Raw genomic sequence first — 21,592 nt, 5'->3', positions numbered from 1 at the left:
GTGTTCCTTAGCAGTCAGACTTGATTAAACAATTAAATGATAATGAAATTAAACAAATAAAATCAGTAACAAACTAAAGTAAATGTAAAATTTTTTAAGCAAAATTTTTAATTAATAACAAGGCCGGCGCTAGGCTTTTTGCCGCGCAGTGCAATCTCGGCGAATCCTAAACTCTGCCACTAGGCGCCGTCCTAACACACATTTTGCCTCCCGTAAAAGTATATTTGTTAAAGTTTTAGCTTTATTTAATTTATTAAACTTGAAAATTTAGTTTTATTTAATATCTTGCTTAAAAAGTTTTCGGGTGATTCTGTATGCATATTTTTAAATATCATTTACAAAGAACATTCAAAGCTCTTTGTAACTGAGATTATTCTACGCCCCTGCAGGTTACATTGCTACCTCCTTTAATAGTAAAGTATTAGTCATCTGTATAGCCCTACAGCAATTATTAGCTATCCGTTACAAGTTTACAAAAGCAGTCATTTTTTTCTGATTCTCACGCAGCCATTCAATCAATTAGCTCTGTTGAACACACATAAACACCTGAAGTTTTGTAATGCCAAGAATTCTTGAGAACTCTCACTTTGAATGGGAAACAAATCGGTCTCCACTGGGTGCCTGGCCATTGTGGCCTTTGGGGCAACGAATAAGCGGACCTACAGTGGATGGACAAAAAATATGGAAACACCTTGTGAAATGCATGTTTGAAAAGAAGGATTGATTTTAATGAAATATGTAGGTGGCGCTGGCGTTTTTGACTACTGACGCTACCTATACAACTTCGTAAATGTGCTAAACAGTTCAGTTGTTGTTGGAGTACTGTTATGTGAGGTTGTCATTGCATTATGTCAGAGTTAACAGACTTCGAACGTGGGCAAATTGTTGGAGCACGTATGGTAGGTGCTTCCGTAAGCAAGGTAGCCGAGGTGTTTAGTGTTTCAAGAGGTACCGTATCGAAGATTTATTCCGCATATTTGAAAAGCGGAAAAACATCAGCTGCTAAATCACAGCGCGGACGAAAGTGTGTCTTGAGTGATCGTGACAGACGATCATTAAGGGCAATTGTAGCGAAAAATAAGAAGACCACAGCTGCAAAAGTTATTGCTGAAATGAATGTTGTGTTACCGAACCCTGTGAGTACCAAAACAATTAGAAGGGAGCTTCATAAACAGGGAATTGCTGGCCGTGCTGCAATTGAGAAGCCACTCATCAGTGATGCTTATGCCCGTAACAAGAAAAGGTGGTGTTTAAGCCATAAAGCCTGGACTATAGAGCAGTGGAAGCGAGTAATATGGTCTGACGAGTCTTCTTTCACATTGTTTCCCACTTCTGGCCGAGTTTACGTCTGGAGAACGCCATCTCAAGCCTATAATACAGACTGCTTGTTGCCACGAGTGAAAAATGGCGGGGTTCTGCTATGGTTTGGGCAGCCATATCGTGGTTCTCTGCTAGCCCCATGATAACTGTGTCAGGGCACATGACTGCCAAAGACTTATGTGAACATTTTGGCCGATCAAGATCATCCCATGGTACAAACTTTGTTCCCCGATGGTAATGGTGTCTTCCAAGACGACAAAGTCCCTTTTCACACAGCTCACATTGTCCAGGACTGGTTTTCTGAGCACGAGGATGAGTTTTCCCATCTCCCCTGGCCACCACAGTCACCAGACCTGAATATTATCGAACCTCTGTGGTCTACATTGGAACGGAAAGTGCGTTCTCGTTATCCACCGCCAACATCGTTATCTGAACTTGCCACCGTTTTGCAGGAAGAATGGTATAATATTCCCTTGGCAAACATACAGGAACTGTATTTATCCATTCCGAGAAGACTGCAAGCTGTTTTGGATGCCAACGGGTTTCCTACACCATATTAAGCAAAGAAACATGTTTTTTTAAAGGTGTTTCCATATTTTTGTCCAACCCCTGTACTTTCAAAAAGATGGGGTGCCAGCGTAATACAACATCCTAATACAACCATATCTTATTGGAGGATTCAAGTGTTTTTAAAAGTTTATTTACGTCTAATATCTTACGAGATCTTCAGACTAACACAACCTTAACAAGTTGGAGAATGATGAGTCCTTTTATTCCCGATAGTCCAAGAAGCAGCGCATTTCTGGCTTTCCGTCTCTCCACAGGACATGTTGCCTTTCCGATCACCTGCACCGCACAGGCATTTCAAGCGATCCTATTTTCCAATTTTGTAATTCTGGAGAAGAAATTTGCAGGGACCACCTGCTTGGATGTGGCGCTTTTCGTCAGGGAGCAGTCGAGATACTGGGAGGCAAAAGCGCTCCTTAGGCATTGACTTCGGTGTTTTTGTTCTTATTTTATTCTATTGTTTGTAAAGTTTTTGCTTTTTGTAACTTTCTGCTTAAACTAACCTAAGTGGCGCAACAGCTCTAATGGGCCAAGGCCTGGAGTGCCCAAAATCTGCTTTCTTGACCGTGGGCCCCGGGGTGCGTAAGCATATATCCTGAACAAGTGGTCAGCTTGGTCTCAGGCCCCCAGTGTTTAATCCCCCAAAAGAACTTGGTACTCATTTTATCGACCCAAGTAATGGAAATCAAAGGATGAAAGGCTGAGTCGGCCTTGCCCAACCCGGGAATCGAACCCCGGACCTGTGGTGTTGCTGAGCGATGCGCTAGCCACTGCGCCAACGCAGTGCGCCAAGGCTTCGTTACATAATTAAGACCATTGTCTCCAATTTTACATCTCTCGCAAATATGTTTATTTTCTCTGACATATATCAGTTTACTGCATTTACGATATGTCCTCTTTTAAAGTGAATACATTAAATGCTACATACATGGTATTAATTTAGTGAAATGTATGTAGAAAGCGATGGCGGGTTTCATCTAGACATAAGCTCTACTGCGCTAGAGCATACTATTATTTATAACTAAAGTGAAATAAAAGCACTAGAATCTTATTCAGTGTTCTTCGATTGAAACTAATCATTACGTTATGTAATATTTATTAAAACTGTAACTAAGTGTGAATAGCTTAAATTAAGCATTCTATCACATAATAATACTCAAAATCTTGTAACCATCTCTAGGTCTAAAAAATTATACTAATTTATCATACACTTCATTGCCTTCATTCTAAATAGCATTCGATAGACGACTAGAAAAGTATTACAATTAAATGTTTGCTAACAAGTTTCTAAAGCTTATGTTTTGTGGCGCCATCTGTTGTAAATCGACAATAACATTAAATTGTTATTTTAAGTTAAAATTTCAAAAAATGGTCGCTTTGTGAATTTAAAGCAGCTTGTTATCTGTGGCGCACTGCATATTGATGTTTGCAAATGTAATAAATAAGCTTTTATTACTTCATAATGGTTCTAAATGGAATGTTATCGGTTACACATACTATAAATTATGCTAATTAGGAAAATTAGTATTAAAAAAATTCCATGCTACGTAGTAACAAATAGGCGTCTGAGCTGCTATAGCAGTTTATTAAAATTATAATTAATATTTAATTAACAATGTTAATGGTGTGAATACCAAAAATATTATTGAGAAATACATGCACTGTATTTCAGATGGCTGAGTGAGCTTTTTATAAATATGGCGGTATTTTGTCTCTGTCCAAATTTCTGCGAATAATTTTACCATATTTTGGGATTTTTCTCAGATTCCGCGAAAGCCAAATAAATCACGGTATATCAGATTCCTCCTCTGTTACTTTTTCAATCTGTATTTCCAATTATTAGACTATTTTTCATTCTTAAATAATTTCAAAACGTTTTCATTGGAATTTACCCTGAAATCTTTCTGTAAAATAATCCTACTCCAGTCTAAATCAGAATTATAAAACGCTAATCATTCCTTAAAACTTCATATCAATGCATTTACTTAACAGAATATCTAAGTGCACATGAAATGAAATCTCATATTTTTGGCCATTTCCACCATAGAGCTGAATGATCAAGTTTGCAACTAACTGTGTTGCGTGTTGTCAAATGAAAAAACGTTCTAGCGAGGCAATTCTAGAAAATGTTCTAGCCTTCTAGCGAGTTCCTAAATATCTGTTTTTAATTTTGAGAATAAGCCATTCAATAAGAAAGAGAAAAATCTGAAATGTGCAAGATGCGAGAAAATACTGCAATACAATAAATATTGTATGCAAAGAAATACTTCGCCGCCAATTTTCGCGATGTAAATCCTAAGTCGCGAATTACAACAGGAATGCTTTAATAGTTTTTAGCTGGAGAGAGGTAGCGAGCTACTCTCCAACTCATGACCACATGTTTTCAGTGAGTGACAGATCTGGAGACCGTGCAGGCCAGGGAAGCAGTCGAATACCCTGTGTATCGAGGGAGGTCGGAGTTCAGAACACGACGTGCAACATGTGGTCTTGCATTATCTTGTTGGAAGATGGCGCTTGGCAGGCCTCGAAGATAGGGCACAAGCACTGCACGTAAGATGTCAGAAATGTACCCAATTGTGTTTAAATTACCAGCGATCTGAACTAAAGATTTGCGTCTCGTAAGCCCAATGGCTGTGCAAACCATCACGGCAGGTGCAGGGTCCCTACGCCGGTATCGAATATAAGCAGGCGATGTGCGGTCTCCACGCGGAGCCTCCAGACACGTATACGGCCATTAGAATAATGCACGCAGAACCGGGACTCGTCTGCAAAGATGACATTGTTCCACTCCAATATCCAGCTCTGTCGTTCGGCACACTAGAGTCGCCGTCTTTCTCTATGCTGCATTGTCATGGGAAGCCGAAGTAATAGTCGCCGTACTGATAGGCCACGCTGCTACAAACGTTGATGCACCGTACGAGCGGACACTGGGCGTGCGGCAAATATGCCAATTTCCTGACCAATGGTCCATGATGTGGTCGTATCGTTTTGCAGACCTGACCTCACAGTATGTCTGTCCTCTAGGACGTTAGTCTTGGGAGGGCGTTGAGATCCTGAATGCCGTTCGGTATGACTCTCAGCAACTCATTGATTCCATATTTGCATTACAGTGGTTGGATGTCAACCAGTGCGACGGGAGATATTACGGAAGTATAATCCACGCTCTCGATATGCAACGATCCTGCCTCTATCAAATTTAGAAATTTGCTGGTAAGCATTTCTTATTATTATTCGAGGCATAACACGATATTCTGAGAAAATTCCGACCTTACAATCTGCCTTCCGAATAAGAACAGACAAACAACAAACAACGATATTCTCAAGTCACTTAGAAAGGTAAGGAATACGAAGCAACAAAAAGACAAAATACCTGCTGTAAGACACAGCAGCAAATCAACGTACAAAAATTATTATAACTCAAAATAGAGCAATATGAGCCCGGAAAGGGTGTAGACATGCTAATAACTTGATCAACTCTAAAAGAATTACAGTATCAGTTCCCTTCCAAGCATGCATTAAACGTGCCCCATTGGCGAGAGTTCTGGTGATCTGGCAGGCCACGGTAATGCATCATATCTTTGAAGACATTGTTAGGAGAGTCCCGCAGTATGTGGATGAGCGTTGTCTGGCTGATAAATGGCAACTGGGCAACTTGATAGTATAGGCAGTACAACCAGCGTTAAAATGTCCACATAACTGCAATCTGTCATAGTGTCCCGAAGGATGACTAGAGGTGGTCGTGTGTCCCAACAAATCCCTCCCCACACCGTCGCACCTTCTGTAATTGCTAAATGCCACTCAATGAGCAACAGATCAGACCACTGGCCTGGTCGCCTCCATGCGCATGTGCATTGGTCATCAGCATTGTGATTGAATCAGAATTCATCGCTGAAGATTACACACCTCCAGTTGGACACACTCCAGCTCGCCCGAGTTTAGCAAAAATCCAGTCGACACTGCCTATGATGTGTCGTTAGTGGTAGGCGTCTTAATGGATGCTGGCCAGTCGTCTCCGGATGGGAGATATTGTTACCTTTTAATACTTATTTATATTTCTATTAAATTTATATTTCTATTAAATACAACAGCCACTTCTATTACTCCTTTAAAAGCCTCATTTATGACAAACTTTTGTTATGTCTGTGGCTAAAAGAATGTTTGTGAAAATAAAAACGGGATAATTTTGCTAAAGTCTGTGAGCGACTATTGAACTTGAACAAAGCTCAGATCACAAAAAGTTATGAGTGTTAGAGAAAAAAACTTAAACAGGATGTTTTAGTATTTAATTTTTGAATCTAATAGTTAAAAATACTTTGTTTCTTTGCGTAACCCCGGTTGAGAATCTCTGCATTAGAGTGTTCGAACGAAATATCTTCAGAACAGCGGTCTTCAAACTATGTTCCACGAAACCTCGGGGTTCCTCAAATCAGATCTCAAGGTTCTGCAAGACAAAATGAACAACGCAACGCGCTGGGCGCCCTTCAAACTCTCAAACTTCAGATAATGTAGACAAAATTCCTATGCTTAATATGCTTTTGGACTCTGATCGTCGGATGAGTGTCCGAATAATTTTGCGTATGTTGGGACTTACAAAATTCATTTTGCATCAGATCAGCAGGGAAGAACTTTAAATGCGTAAAATTTGTACCTAGCTCGTTCTTAGGATTTTGCCCGATGGACAGAAAGAAAACCATGAGTCGATTTCACGTGAATTGCTAGAGTGTTTAACAAGTGACCCTAATTTTTTAATCAAGTGATTACCGGTGATGAAGCATGAGTTTTTGAGTATAATACCAAAACAAAAACACAGAGTGCAGAGTAGCACACTGCCCAATCTCCTTGTCAAAGAAGACTCAAGTCAGCAAATCAAAAATGAAGTCCATGCCTTCTTTGACACTCTTTGCACAAAGAGTTCATGCCACCCGGACAGACAGTTAAATGCAGATTTTTTACAAGGAATGCTTTAAAAAGTGAAAAATCGAACCGCCCGTGTCTTCCCTGAGCTCACAAACAACTGGATAATGCATTGCTCCAAACATCCTTCAAAGTGACCAAGTTCCTCGCAAAATACAAAGTCGAAATGCTGCCCCCACCACCATACCATGGAGGTAGGAAAGGGAGGAGGGGCCATTCCGCGCTAGAAGTGAAGCACTGCTTTGAAGCTTGGGTCACCAGACGGGGTGTTTCTTTGTTTACATTCAGAAGCTCGCTTGACAAGATTCTGATAGTATTTCGACACACGACAGTTCCATAGAAATCGAAAAAGGGACACTCTCGCATGAAAGAAACATTCATAGTGTGATGGATAATAGCAATTTGTATAGTTTACTGACATTTACGCAAAAATCACATCTTGGTCATTTTTCGATAACTAACAACAGCGATTTTGATTATGAATTTGTTTTATAAAATTCTAAGCTGTTGCACTACAAAAATATAGATTTTAAGAAAAATGTTATGCTTAAAGAATGAAAAATACCTTACGTACATTTAAAATTGTATACGTCTTTCGATACCCTTGATAGAGTATTCGCTACTTTTATTTTATTTTCCAAACGTCAAAATGTTTTAAATAAAACAAATTTTTTTTTCACATCCATATATTATTGTAACATTTACCTTTTAAAATTTTTTAGAGAAGAGGCTTTACTGCTGCTCATTTTAGACCCATCGTTTTAATTTTATATATCTGAAAAATAATCACTTTGGGCTTACACGTTTTACTTATTTGGGTTAATTAAAAATAAAATTACCATCAAATGCTGCAATCCTCGTCAAAATTATATGTATGGGTATTTATGCATGTGCTTGCAAAAAGCATGTATCTGCCTTTGACAAAATACTTAAATATTCATTAAATTATTTATAAATGTATTTGAAATGAAGAATTTATTCACTTATAAACAACTATGAAAGCACTGTGAAGAAATCTAATGATTAAATGTATCTAATTTATAATGATTATAAATGTTATCTAAATATATAATAACCTTAATATTGAGTTGTAAACATAAATTGAAATCCTGTTGACAAATACGTTATAAAACTATTTAAGCAAGAATTGTTCGTATTAGAAAGCATTCTGTTAAAAGGTATTGTAAAGCAAATGCTATGAGATGCGCACTTAAGAACGTAATAAAGAGTTTTGGAATATGTGTTGTTGAAATGAAGGGTAAAAAAAAAAATCTGATAAGTATAATTAAAAGAATTATTCCCCTTACATTTTATAATAACTCAGTTACAAGTTTTAAATAATACTTTAAAAAAAAAATTATTTTATTCCCTTTCAGAAATGTTCAGAGAAAGTCAAATACTATTTAATTCCTAATAATTCTCTAATTTAAAATGAACCGAATAGAGCATTAATTATAAATTGACTTACATTTTTCGATTTAAAAGAAGCCAAAAAATCATGTCATATTTAAGAAAGTATTTTAGGAAGAAGCTCTATAAATAGAAAAGAAATAATGCATAATTTTAATATTAATAATGCAATAAACTTTGATCTTAATTTTTGTACCTTAACCAAATAAAATCGAATTACCTTAATTTTTTTTCTAATGTAATTAACGAAAACTTATGAAAATATTTCATTGAAATTAAACCATTCTGAGAAAACTGTCCTGTGAAAAGTATAGCATTTAATTCCGTTCAGAATGAAATGTTGTTTAAAAATATGTTGTTTTCACATACTTAGGACTCTGAAGTGTTGTAGAAAAAGAAAATATATACATTTATATGTATATTTGCGACGTAATTACAAAATATTTACACCCGAACGCGTCAAATCCCATAGAACTCAATGGTAAATGACCCAATGTTTTGGTCACCACGTAGGGATCGCAGGTGCTTCAGAGCAGGGTACGGAGAAACTTGTTTAGGGCGACTCCTTCTTACTTCCTACCTCCATGCACCATACAGCCCCGATAAATCCCCCCCCGTACTTTTTCTATTCCCTCGGTTAAAATGCGGTTTAAAATGTCATCGATTTGACAGTCAGGAGAATTTGCAGAAAAAAAGTAACATCGCGTTCTGAAAGCATTCAACTTGGAGGTGGGTATCAGTGGGTGGCAGAGTCATTTGGCAAAGGCGTATTAACGCAGAAGAAGGCTGTTTAGTAGAATATTAAGTGTCTTTAGAATTATCTTCAAATAAATGAATTTTATAGAGCCAGTCTCATTACTTTCTGTACAGACTCTGTAGGTACATGTCAAAGTATGGGGGAGGCGACAGCTATATAACATGGGTCAACAGATAATGCCTTCCAATACTAACTAACCCTTAAAAACTTTTCTAGCTTTGTGAGAGTTTTCACAAGATGCAAAAGTTCATTAAATTTACGCAGCACGAGGAACTTACTTGACAAAGATCTAGGCCGTAGGAAGAGAGTCGTTGCATATTTTTTAAATTTCGTATACTGATATTTATCTTTAATTAGAAACATTTAGAATGACAGCAGATTATTTTGTGGGCATTTTTATTTGATTATCCCCAGTTAAGGGGCATAAGAAAGTGTAGGTTCTCCATATATACAAATATCGGAGATCGCCATATTTCTTGCGTTGAAATATGTGGGAACTATCCGTGTCCTGTTCTATAGTAATTTATGCAGTATTCGAATACAGACATGTGAAGCTTATATTAGAGATAAATTTATATGTGCGTCTCTCCTGTGAAGCATTATTTCACAAATTTTGCCAATAATTTGATGCAAGAGGTTTTAGTTGGTATTTGAAGTTTAAACGAGACCGTGGAAGAGGTATTTCAATACCATCTTGATTAAGAGTTGCTCGCGTACTTTAATATAATGTGGTTGGTACAGTATGTCATCAGTCATCGGTACAGACCGTTGCAGGAATGGAAGAGTGAGGGGGAATAGGTGGTGGTGAGGCGCATTCAAGGAGTAAACAATAAATGCTCTCAGTGATGGAATAAGGATGTGCTGGAGCGTGTTTGAAGGAGGCGAACAGAAATGTTTGTATGCCCCATCACTTTCTGTGTTTACGTTGTGCTTTTTGCATTCAGAATAATCCTTTGAGTGTTAAAAAAATATGCTCGCTTTTTCACTGGTAAAGTTTTGGGTTCCCACTTAGCAAATCTTAAGATAATTGTATTCAAATGTAATCAGAAAAATCGGTGGTATAAAAGAAATGTGTTGCCACTCTCAGTATATTTGTCTCCCTAATTTAATAAAAAATTCTACGATTTAAAAGAAATGTGTTGCCACTGACCAAATTAAAATGTTTTTATCTCCACTCGGCAGTGTGATGTAGTCATTCAACAAAGCATAAGATATTAATTTTTTCTATCAAATTTATTTTGTTATCAACAAAGTTAGTTATTTAAAAGCAAAAAACACAGATTCATTTCAGTTATTATTAATTACTAAAACACATATTCATTTCAGTTGTTATTAATCACTAATTGAACTTGTGAAATTACACTAGCTTGATTCATTAAAACCATCTATACACACATATATATGTGTATATATATATAAGTTACAAACCACGCTGAAAGGCTACCTGATTTTTCTGTTATTTTTTAAATGTCAGTCTGTACTGACAGTCTTCTCTTACGAAAAAAACCATTTTTGCATATTTTGCTATAATCTATTCCATGCAAGAAAAACATGAAAATTAGTTACCTTTTAAATTTGAATTTCATAGGCAAATGTAATCGACGAATAGATATCATCCTTTTTCTACCTAGGTAAAACGAAAGATATTTACTATAGTGTAACACACACACAAAAAAAAAATAATAATAATAATAATAATAAAATAAAGAATAATTAAGTTTATAATATTCACTTTACTATTACATATTCTATGATGTATGAAGAAGAATATTATCATGACAGCTTCTTACGTCAACAGTTTATTGATTAAAAGCTTGAGTGATTGCACTGAATAATTTTAGATTCTTCTCTCGAAAAAAAATATTTTTTTCTGTCTTTGAACACTTTTAGTTAACTAAATTTTATAGATCGACTAGAAATTGCAATATTTTTTGTAAACAGCTACTTTTTTTGTAAAGCACTATTCAGTAATTATCATACATGCATTATGAAGCACACAGTTCTATCTTTTGAGAAATAATTATATCTGAAGCAGGATTTTTTCAGATAGCATATAACGTCTCGTATTTAGCAAGCACAAACTAACTAGGCGTTAATAGACTGTGAAAAGAATTATTTTTAGTCTGAAGTACAACAAACCGAAGAGTGTAAAGAACCCTTACTGACTCAATAGTATCCACAGATGGCAGCGATACGTGCCTACAAAAATCCAACACTTTTGGCTTAGCTCAAAAAGTAACAAACAACTTAAAATAAAATAGAATTTAGTTATCATAACGTTTTTTCACAGACTAATTAACGCGCAGGCAGGCTTTGACTCGTAAAAGTCGGCATAAACATGTCTAATGGCAAGAATCTTTCAACGCTACAGAAATCTAATCCCTACTAATAAATCAAAGATAACAACGTGATCCTCAGGCAAGCAGAACACCTTCCGAAATTCTTTAAAATCACCTTCCGAAACCTTCCCTTAAACACTAACTTCTTTCTACCTCATTTGAATACACGCGAGCTAGATTATATACATTCTGGCAAGAAAGCGTGAGTTGAAAGCGAGATCAATAGGAAAGGTTGCTTCAAAATAAAATTAACTGTTAAGTAAATTAAATAAATCCCCACAAACATTCCATTATAAATATTCTTCATACTTTTAGTTGAATAGTGTATATTAAGTGCATGTTACTTAATGTATTCACACTTTTACGAAACTTTTTCGCTTAGATTAATTGAAGACTGCATATATGTTTAATATCCATGTCTTTTCAACATCTAGTTTTCTAACCGTAATTATATTCCCGTATGCAACAGTGCATACGTAAGTATTTAATATTTATTATGCATTAAGCCCTTTTTATTTTACTTTTCAATCTAGAGACAGAAAGCTGTAAATTGAACTCGCTTTCGTTATTCGATTTAACAGCTATTTGCTATGGATAAATGAATCACTTTTACACAAAAAGGAACGTAGCACAAAGCGCTTTTAAATACTTCATTGTAACAAAAGCGACAAGCTGTGACGGCCAACTACAACAGTGCTCATTAAGCACTAACAATGAGTTAACTTCTTGGCTAACATCCTAATTCACTGAAGAAGGACGATGCCCTTATTTTTTAGAAGTGAATGTAGTTGGCAGTGACTTCTTAAAAATGCGGTATTACGCGGCTAAAGGCCTTTGTGCTTTGTTATGACCAAAAACGCTGTTCGCACCATTAAACTAAACAGAAATTTTTACATAAATTAAATATTCTTTTCTTGCTTTCGTGAGACAAAAGTTTCTAGACAAAAAGTAAAAGCTATTAACTAATAGTTAAACCATGAAGTCATAACATAGAAGTACAGAAAAGCAGAAGTATAAGGAACTAAATAAGTCTGCATTGTTCCAAAAATAACCACTGACGCGGACACCACAGGACTTCCTTTTACGGCCATCTAAATTAATTATACACATTTTTTTTTTTTTTTTTTTTTTTTTTTTTTTTTTTTTTTTTTACAGATATATTTCTCATTCTATTGATTCAATTCTCCCTTCGTGGTAAGGCAAAAATACATTAAACTCAAAACATCTTCATTAAAAATTGTAAAATACAGAAAAACATAAAACACCAAATACAGTTAAGAACAATTTAAAAAAAAAAAAAAAACAACTTTTGCAATTAGAATTTCTACGCAAAAACAAACAATTTGGCTGGTGGGTAGGAAGACAGATTTTTTTTGGTGTACAAAACTGAAAGCTTACTTTTGCTCCCACTCGGTAAAAAGGCACTCAATTCGATGCACAAACTGACTCAATTCCAAATGCATAAAATCCTTAACCGGTACACAAGAACAATATTATTTAATCCTTTTTAAAGCAAAAATGAATAATTTACCAACATGTAAGAATAAAAAATTCTGAACTCACCGAGCCGGGGAACAAAGTGGACGTATACTATTTGGTGCGGCCGATTGCAACCAAAAATGGAGGTAAGCGCATTTTATAGCAGTCCCATATACAAAGTTTCAATGTTGTGAGACTACTTGTTTTGAGTTTTGTGAGATATATACGTACGTATGTACATACAGACGTCATGATAAAATATCTTTTGAATCCCTTTCAAATCCACTTTACAATCCGTTTCGGAAAAAAAGGATGCTTTATTCTCTCCGTACGTGCAGATGTCGCGCAAAGACATCGTTCAGATGGATTCGAGTGCGGTCAAAATTGATATTTTCATTGAAATGTGATACCTGAATTTTTTTGCGGTTGTAATGCTTCCTTTACCTCGTAAAAGGAATTAATTCTAAATTAAGGTAACAGTCAAATGTAAAAGTTTAAATTCATGTAATGTAGTAGCCGGAGGGTACACAAATCAATTTAAGGCAAAATTGTCTCACAGATCTAACCGGCGTGGAGAATGAATATCGGCAGTAATAATGCAATGCCGAAGGTTACAAATCTGATCGGAGCTATCAACATACATGCCTCGAAAGACAGAACATGCTCTGTCTTATAATCTAAAAACTTAAATATAGGCGAGCTTATATGTAGTTTAGCATGGAAACAAAAGGAAAAAGGTTACAGTAAAAGTCTAAATTATAAAATAATTAGTTAATTAACTTGAAGGAACTCCACAAACTACAATTTTATGATTGATTTTAGTGCTCTTTCGAGCTGTTTGATGAGCTGAAGACTTCGAGGACTTCTCTTACGATCTGCAACTACAAACTCCAAAACATTTTTCTTCTAGTGTTTTACATTGCATTCTTCATTTGGAAACAATTAAATAAATTAACCACACCAAAATTTTCAAAGCCAAGTTTGAAAAAAAAATCCACGACTAATTTACTACTATCAGTTTGCAAAAGATGCAATGCAACTTCCCGTCAGGCGATACTGGCAATATGACTGATTGATCAGTATACACAGATCTATGATGAAAATTTCATAATTTACATCTTAACATTTTAATAGGAGAACTTTCATGGAATGCATTCCATAATTCTTTTACATCCCTCCGAAGTATAAGAATTACATATTATTTGTTATTCAAAGATTCAGGTTTCATAAAATGGCTGTTAGAGCAAAATTATTCTAGATGTGTTGTATAACAGATGACGCTAGACACATCTTTTTTATGATTATCCCAATAGTACAAATGTTTTGCAAAATAAATAGCGTACCCACCTGTGGATGAGTGTATAAGTCTTCCAAACACTCATAGTTTGACTAGTTTGAATCCCGGTGAATAGTGCAGGCTAATAGTAACTTTTATGAATCTCCCGAACTGTAACGCAAATAAAAGCCACTTCTCTTAAAACAGCCTCCACGAAAGCATCCTTTCCTTAATGAATATCTTTGGTGCTGTTTTACTTTAATTAAAATCGAAATAAATTTAAAATAAATTACCCTCCTAATAAGCTATTTTAAAAGCAGCCAATTAATAACTGAAAACTTCGCGAATAACCAGTTCACAGCAATTTATCGTCTTTTCATTATTTTTATTATTTCGTTGTAAATGTCATAAAAACATTTCTTGCGCAGTTTCTTTGAATTAAATTCCATTCACTTATTTGACTTTTACTTTAACTATTGAGAATAAATACACCGCTATTACAAATAATATACAGGATTTTAAATTCTGTAAAGTTCTGGAAATGAAAAATAAAAAAACCGCTACCTAAAAAGGAAATGAAATTGTTTTAGATTTTAGTCATAAGACTGTGAATGTTCTATGCATGCTACTCTAGTGATACGACACATACTAAAGAATGGTCTTCCAAGTGTGCACATAAGAGTGTAACATTTTTTAAGCCGTCGTGATGTTGTCATGTTGCTAGGACTAGGGGAACATAAACACTGTCTTTAGTGTTTTCCCAGAGGAACAAATCGCTAGGCGTAAATTCGAAGGCATTGGTGGCTACATGAACAATGCTAAGTCATGTACCTAATATCGGCCAGTTTAACGACCTAGGGGCTGATCTTCAGCTAGCGACGTATTTCATTTATCCAATCAGGTGGAATACCATTTTGGTGGAATAAGAAATTTTCTGAATCATTAGCCACTTGAGGAATTAACCACAATAAGTTAGATTACAACATTACTTACAATATTCTGGAACTGAAAAAAAGAGCTCATACACTTCTGTTTCTAAAACGGCGCAGAAGACGTTTAGTTTTGCAGAACACCTTTCCTATTTAGACAGCATGATAATTTTCTGTGTTTATACCCAAACATTGTGCCGTTCTGCATAGATAAAACGTCATTCCATAACATAATATTAAACAGGAGGCAAAGTAATGTTTTGTAATGTTTCCTCAATGCGATTGCAAAACGCCTTTGATATAATAATCCGGCTTTATTGTATGTTTTACAAACAAAGGATTCAGTTGCAGTCTCCATTGCACAATCTTCGAGATAGTGATCTGCGATATATTAAATTTGTGACTAGAGCGATCTGTTGACTCTTTTAGCTTCTTACAAGCAAAGCTCTCTCTAACTTTCTCCATTACATCATTAGAAACGTTTGTAATTGTTTATAATTTGTTTGTCTGTAAATATTCTTAAGTTGGCGATACTAAGAGAATTCGGCTTGGTGAATCTGTATTTTACTGTCTTCGAAACGCGCGTTTCACAATAACAATAAATAAACTGTCTTCATATTATAAAATACAAAATACTTTCTACTGTAGTCATAGTTTTTGTCTTTAAATAAACATCAAAAACACATGTGATCCATAACTTGAAAAATACAGGATTTTAAAACACGACGGACCATTTGTAATAATTCTGCATATTTTATTACTTAAGTAGGCGATGGCATGCAGTGATCGAACAAACTTTGCCAGTAATAAACAAACAGTTTTCAGCAGTGAAACAGTTATTGTTTATAAAGAGGTATTTCTAAAGTAAAAATTCTGATTGTTAAGAGCAGGGCTTAATATCTAAAATTAAAAGTACTGGAGCGCTATAAAAGGGCTTCAGAAAATATAAATAAATAAATAAAATAACGGTTAATAACACAGTAAAATAATTAGATAAATAATTATTAAAATTCAATAAATTGTAAAAATAAAAACTGAAAGAGAAGAAACACCCGTGTGTAAAGTTCAAAAGTAGGCAAAACGGCAAACTTATTTTGATGCAGATTTTGAACAAAACTCGTCCTCGTGCTGGAATTTGTAAAACAGATTCCCTTTCTTCAAGGAAAAAATGAATTCTGAAGGCAAAATAAGTTTCTGTTTTGACTAATTTTTAAATAAATAAAAATTTATTACATTATTAAATTGTTAAATGCTAAAATAATATAACAGACCTCATTTTATTTGGGGCTCCGGCTGAAATTACAGTTTCACTCAAAACCTAAGAAATAGCTGACCAGGTTCCGGCTAAATTTAAGCCCTAAATATACAGTTTAATGTACTATTTCAAAGATGACAAAAGATAATTGTATTTCGCGTAAAACAATTAAAAAGTTTCAAACGTTAAAACTTCACTAATGAGAAAAGATAGAATGCCGTAAAACGTAACATAGTATGGATGAAATTTTAATAGAGAATTAATAGGTATGGAAATTAATAGGTATGGAAAAAGAGAGAAGCCTTTCTGAGCTCAGACACCAAAACTTTCTGAACACGATCTCCTGTCGATAAAATTCTGGTTATCAAGCAAAATATGACAGGAGGAAAAATTTTCTCCACGAATCCGAAAATTAGATGAGAACAAACATAACGCTTTGTGAAAGTGACAATTTTTATGCCCCGTATTTGGCTATACCATTTCAAAAAGTCTGTCTTTCCGTTGGAAGCCACTAACATTGGACGTGTATGACTCTTCCAGTATTTTCACGAACGAAAAGGGCTCCATTTCGCACCTCTAAAATACTATTCATCTCAATACTATTCCGGTGGGCCCGGTCGCAATTTCAGCACTGGCTAAGAGAAATAACCTAATAACATGGAAACAGCAGTTCACACTCTAATAACAACTATTGATGCTGTCGAAAAGTATTAAAATATTATTAAAAAATATATTGACTTTAAAACGACTTCCTTTGTAACGATAATAAAACAATATTTTGGCATAATATTAAAGATAAATTAAGTAGTTGGCACGTCAGTTGGAAACATGCTGCTGTAAGCAATTATTACAAAATCGTAACATGCCTATATGTTGAAAATAAAATGTATTTAAAAATATGTTTGTCTTTTAAAACCATATATCGTTAGCTTTACTAAATTCAAACTCGCTTTCAGGTCATTTCTAGCATAATATTACTAAAAATGTGCCTATCATTTCACTATTAGCCAAATAATTCGTTGTCTCTCTTCAAATTAATATTCTGGACAACAAAGAAAACTGAAAAAAAAGTTTGTAGAGCTTATTAGGCTTTTTTTTTTTTTTTTTTTTTTTTTTTTTTTTTGTGTGTGTGTGTGTGTGTGTGTGTGAGAGAGAGAGAGAGAGAGAGGGAGAGGGAGATAGAGAAATAAGTGTGCCTTCCTCAAGATTTGAACCACACATCTTTCAACAGCTTGATGGACGTGTAAGCACTTCATATATAAAAGCAAGCATGGGGAATGTGGTAATTTCTTAAATTCTCCCCCAGATAAAGGGTAACCGAGCAGATATACATGACTAAAAAGGACTATAAAAGCATTAATGTCTTAATTATAAAAGCATTCTTTAAATGATCTAGATTTTGTTGCAATTTACATCCATGTAAATTGCAATGGCCCGTAAAAAGAAATCAGTGTCTGTATGCAGTAAATATTTAAAACGAGTAATAAAATTTAGTCTAAATTAATTAAGTATGGAATTATTGTTTTTCCCTGCCTGGTCTCTTAATGCAATTTCTCTCTGTTAAGATGTGCTGTACAAGAGTACCCCAAAATATTCCAGTCTCCCATCCGAAGTGGCTTCTTTGATCGTGGACGCTATTTCAATCAACAGCGCCTACACATCTCGAGTTATGGTAATAATGTTCTCCTTTTATTCTAATGTTGATGTTAATATTAAAATTTTTGTGATTGTTTTATATATTATTTTTAATATCGGGTGTCTCAGTACCACGTTTCAGAACTTCTAGGAGGAGTAGGTTGTACCTCGAATCACTCAGAATCATATAGCAATGCAAGGTCAAAAATGCTTTCCTGACGAGATGTTGTGTGCAGAAACATCAGAAATAAAAAGACGCCACGTAATTTAATAATCGTTTTGATAATAAATTTACATGAACAAAAGTAATGTGGGTGAAAGATGGTTTATGAGTTTCTTTCACCGACTTCAGTGCTGGCCTGACATCTACGTCAAAGAGAATTCCGAATAATCTGGAATATTCTAGCTGTATCTCGAATTCTCTCGGTAGTTACTGCGATTGTTAAGCTCCTAAGCGTTGTCAAAGGGGTGTAATATACTAGTATCTCCATACGACCCAGGAAAAAGAAATCAAGAAATGATAGGTCCGGTGATCAAGCAAGCCAGTTCACCAGACCACCAAGTCAGATGGCCAAATCTGGCGTCTAGATGGGTACGAACGTTACGGCTGAAATGGGCAACGGCTCCATTGTGTTGAACTACATTGAATGCAAAAATCTGTTCGCCTCCAAGGTTGTGGAAAGACTTGCTGCAGAAAGATCAAGTATTAACAACCGGTTAGACAAAACAAGAACAGGTATGGTGCGATAAGATGATCCAACACAATATCGGCCCAAACATTTACCGAAAACCGGCTCTGCGCTGCAAGGAATCGTATTGCATGAGGGTTCTGCAACGCCCAGAAAAGGGCGTTATATGTGTTGAAATTCCTTTCCTTGGGAAGTATGCCTGATCAGTGAACAACACAGTAGCAGGGAAACAGGATATGTAGCACACCTTTCGAGACTCCATTCTGCAAAAGCAATACGAAGTGCATAAATGCCTGGACACGCTGCGCGTGATATGGATGCATTTCGTTTTCTTTGAGAATCCTCCAGACGCTGGAATGAGAATCGCCCACTGTATGCACTACACCTCGCTTACTCAAACTTGGAGTCCCCTGAACGTGATGTAGAACATTCTCTTTGATGTCCGTATCCGTGCTGATCGTGCCCAATTCATAGCAGCTCTTTGAAAGGAACCTTTCTCAGGTAAACCCCGGTGCAGCGTTGTAAAGAAATTGTGGCTGGCAATAAGCCACGTAGTATATCGTTCCGTGTGTAAGTAATGTGCAGCTACTTACTACATTCTACATCTCTGGACTTTCCTAAATGTATATCGGTGAAATCACGTTCATATCCTTAGTCATCCTACTAACTCTGCATCCTTATGCGAAATGACGATTCTCTACAAGAACGCTCGGAACTTTTCACGCAAAGCCATCTACCGCGTCAGAAAAGCATTTCAGACCCTACATTGCTATATGATTCCGAGTCATCAGGATGTGCCCTACCGCTCTTGGAAGTTCTGAAATGGGGTACTGAGACACCCGTTATATTACATTTTGTAAAAAAAAGGGACAAAATTACAAAAAAAACTTTAAAATTTCAAAACATACGAGTGGATGTATATGACACTATGACAGTAAATAGTAGTACACTACTGAATAATTTCTGCAATATTTATAAACTTCGTTTACATTTGCAAAGATTATATTTAAAAATGTATAAACTGTACGACGAAGTATGACTTTATAACATACTATCTAAATCCATATAAAATATGTAATATTAATTAAATATAAAGATTAAAATCAGAAATTTGTAAAAATTCAAAAATACAATCAACCATCGATTCAACCAAATCCATCAAAACCTCTCCGAAAATGTTCTTCCATGTCTTTTTCATTGGAATTACTGTAAAACGGCTTAATTTGTTCCAAATGGTTGTCCACAAATAGTACTTTGATCACAATTTTGTTAATTTCACTTTGAATAAATTGTTTGTTCACAAGTTTCATTAAATATAATTCATACATAATATTAACATATACACAATGCTAAAAATACTTTAAAAAAAAAAACATGAAAACATTTTGATCGAAGGTTAGTTTTCCACTGAAATTTTGTAACAGAAAAACAACCCCAAACATTACGGAATTTCTTTCCATTTGCCAATTCATTAAGGCAAAAGAATCATACCAATATTAACTAAACCCACCTTGTAATTAACGTTAAACTTTTCCGTCAGAAAGTAGCATTTTTCAGCACCCATGGGCTCAAGACATGCAAATTTCTAGCAAAAATTAAGTAAACTTCTTTATAAGGGTGCACTCCACATTAAGCGGCACATTCTTTTTAACCTAGTCCGAAAATGTTTGCTATCTTTTTATTCTACTTTCTTTGGTAGTTTACTTAGAAATTGGTTTAAAATCACGCAGAATTGTGATTTAATTCGAATTTAATAAGAATTGAAATTTTAACAAGAAAATCAGATCTCTGTTACATTTTGTCCGTATATAATATTGTTACGAATTTTGTATATATGTAATTAATTTTAGTGGAATTATATGTAAAATTATAGTAGCTCTTATGTAATGTAACATCAAGTGCCTCGAAAAAGCGATTTTACCGCAAAAATTAGGTTACATAATAAACTCTATTTAAAGCAATCTAAATGACTACCTCGTTAAGTTGGCGAGAGATTACGAAAAAGAGGATGGCTTTGGCAACTAATTTTGCCTCCAAATTAGGCGAAATATCTCCAAATGTCGTTAAACTTCGCAACATTTTAGTCCAGTCCATGTCTAAATGTACTTAATCCCTATATTTAACTGTAGCCATATCCGACCCTTATATGTAACCGTATAGGCCTTCCAGTAATTTGGAGAAAGGGAAAGTACTGAAAATTTCCCGGCTTCCGGGCGAAAAATCATATAAAATCCGAGAAATGATCAGTTCCCAGCTTTTTAGTTAAGAATTAGATCTCCGTATGAGCTTCGCTCTATACATGCGCTTTGCTTTGGTGTCTGCTTAATATTTAGTAGTTTAAAGTGGCAACTACTGACTATACTCTGCCCTACTGAGAAGAGCTATATGAGTAACTTGTGTGAAAAGTTCTAGAACTGTAAAGTGATTCTTTTGCGACAACAAATTTTATCAAACTATCTGTTCTTTGTGCATTGAATCCATTACGTGCTGATTACAAATGCAATTGAAACTTTGTGAAAAAAATGTACAGAGAAGCTACAAAATTAATGTTTCTCTTCTTAATAATTAGTGGGTTAAATAGGCAATCTTTATCAAATTTGTAGGTGGTTCCTTAACTAATTATTAAATGGACCCCTTCATGGTAAACTTGTAGTTAAAAATAAGAAAAGTTTTATTTTCAACTAATCAATCAAGGAAATTCAATATTTTACTAATTATAATTTTTCTTTGTAGACACACGTGGAAAGCAATTTTTTTACAAATCCCTTTCCAGCCACAGTATTGAAACTGCATTCATAAAATTCTGCATCTTAAATATTTAAGTAAAATACATTATTGGAATCAGTTTTTAAAAAAATAAAACTCATAGCCACCTCTCTCAAACATTCTAAGATTCTAAGATTTGATTCTAAGGTGCACCGTTTTCCCCATACAAATAGCGCTGAAAACGAGACGTTCTAGTATCAATGGTATCTTATAATCTCAGATTTTTTTAAATTACTAATTATTTACTAATACGAAT

At 35.0% G+C, this 21,592-nt stretch overlaps 1 protein-coding gene across 7 annotated transcripts in view; it reads left to right on the top strand.

The window, feature by feature from the left end:
- Positions 1-21,592, top strand: part of LOC118192450 (plasma membrane calcium-transporting ATPase 3-like) — a 480,953-nt gene that overhangs the window by 404,377 nt on the left and 54,984 nt on the right. For all 7 annotated transcript variants that reach the window (XR_015043552.1, XR_015043551.1, XM_085825569.1 and 4 more), the window contains exon 10: positions 17,812-17,918. Coding sequence is in view for 5 of the 7 variants with exons in the window: in XM_085825569.1 (XP_085681695.1) it covers positions 17,812-17,918 (107 nt within the window). In the remaining 2 variants the exon portion in view is untranslated. The remainder of the gene's footprint in view (positions 1-17,811; positions 17,919-21,592) is intronic.

This window comes from Stegodyphus dumicola, chromosome 10 (genome assembly GCF_044657685.1).
Source record: "Stegodyphus dumicola isolate Sdum_Otavi_A_Nest chromosome 10, ASM4465768v1".
In the NCBI taxonomy this organism is placed as follows: Eukaryota; Metazoa; Arthropoda; class Arachnida; order Araneae; family Eresidae; genus Stegodyphus; species Stegodyphus dumicola.
This window is presented reverse-complemented; position numbering and strand designations above follow the sequence as displayed.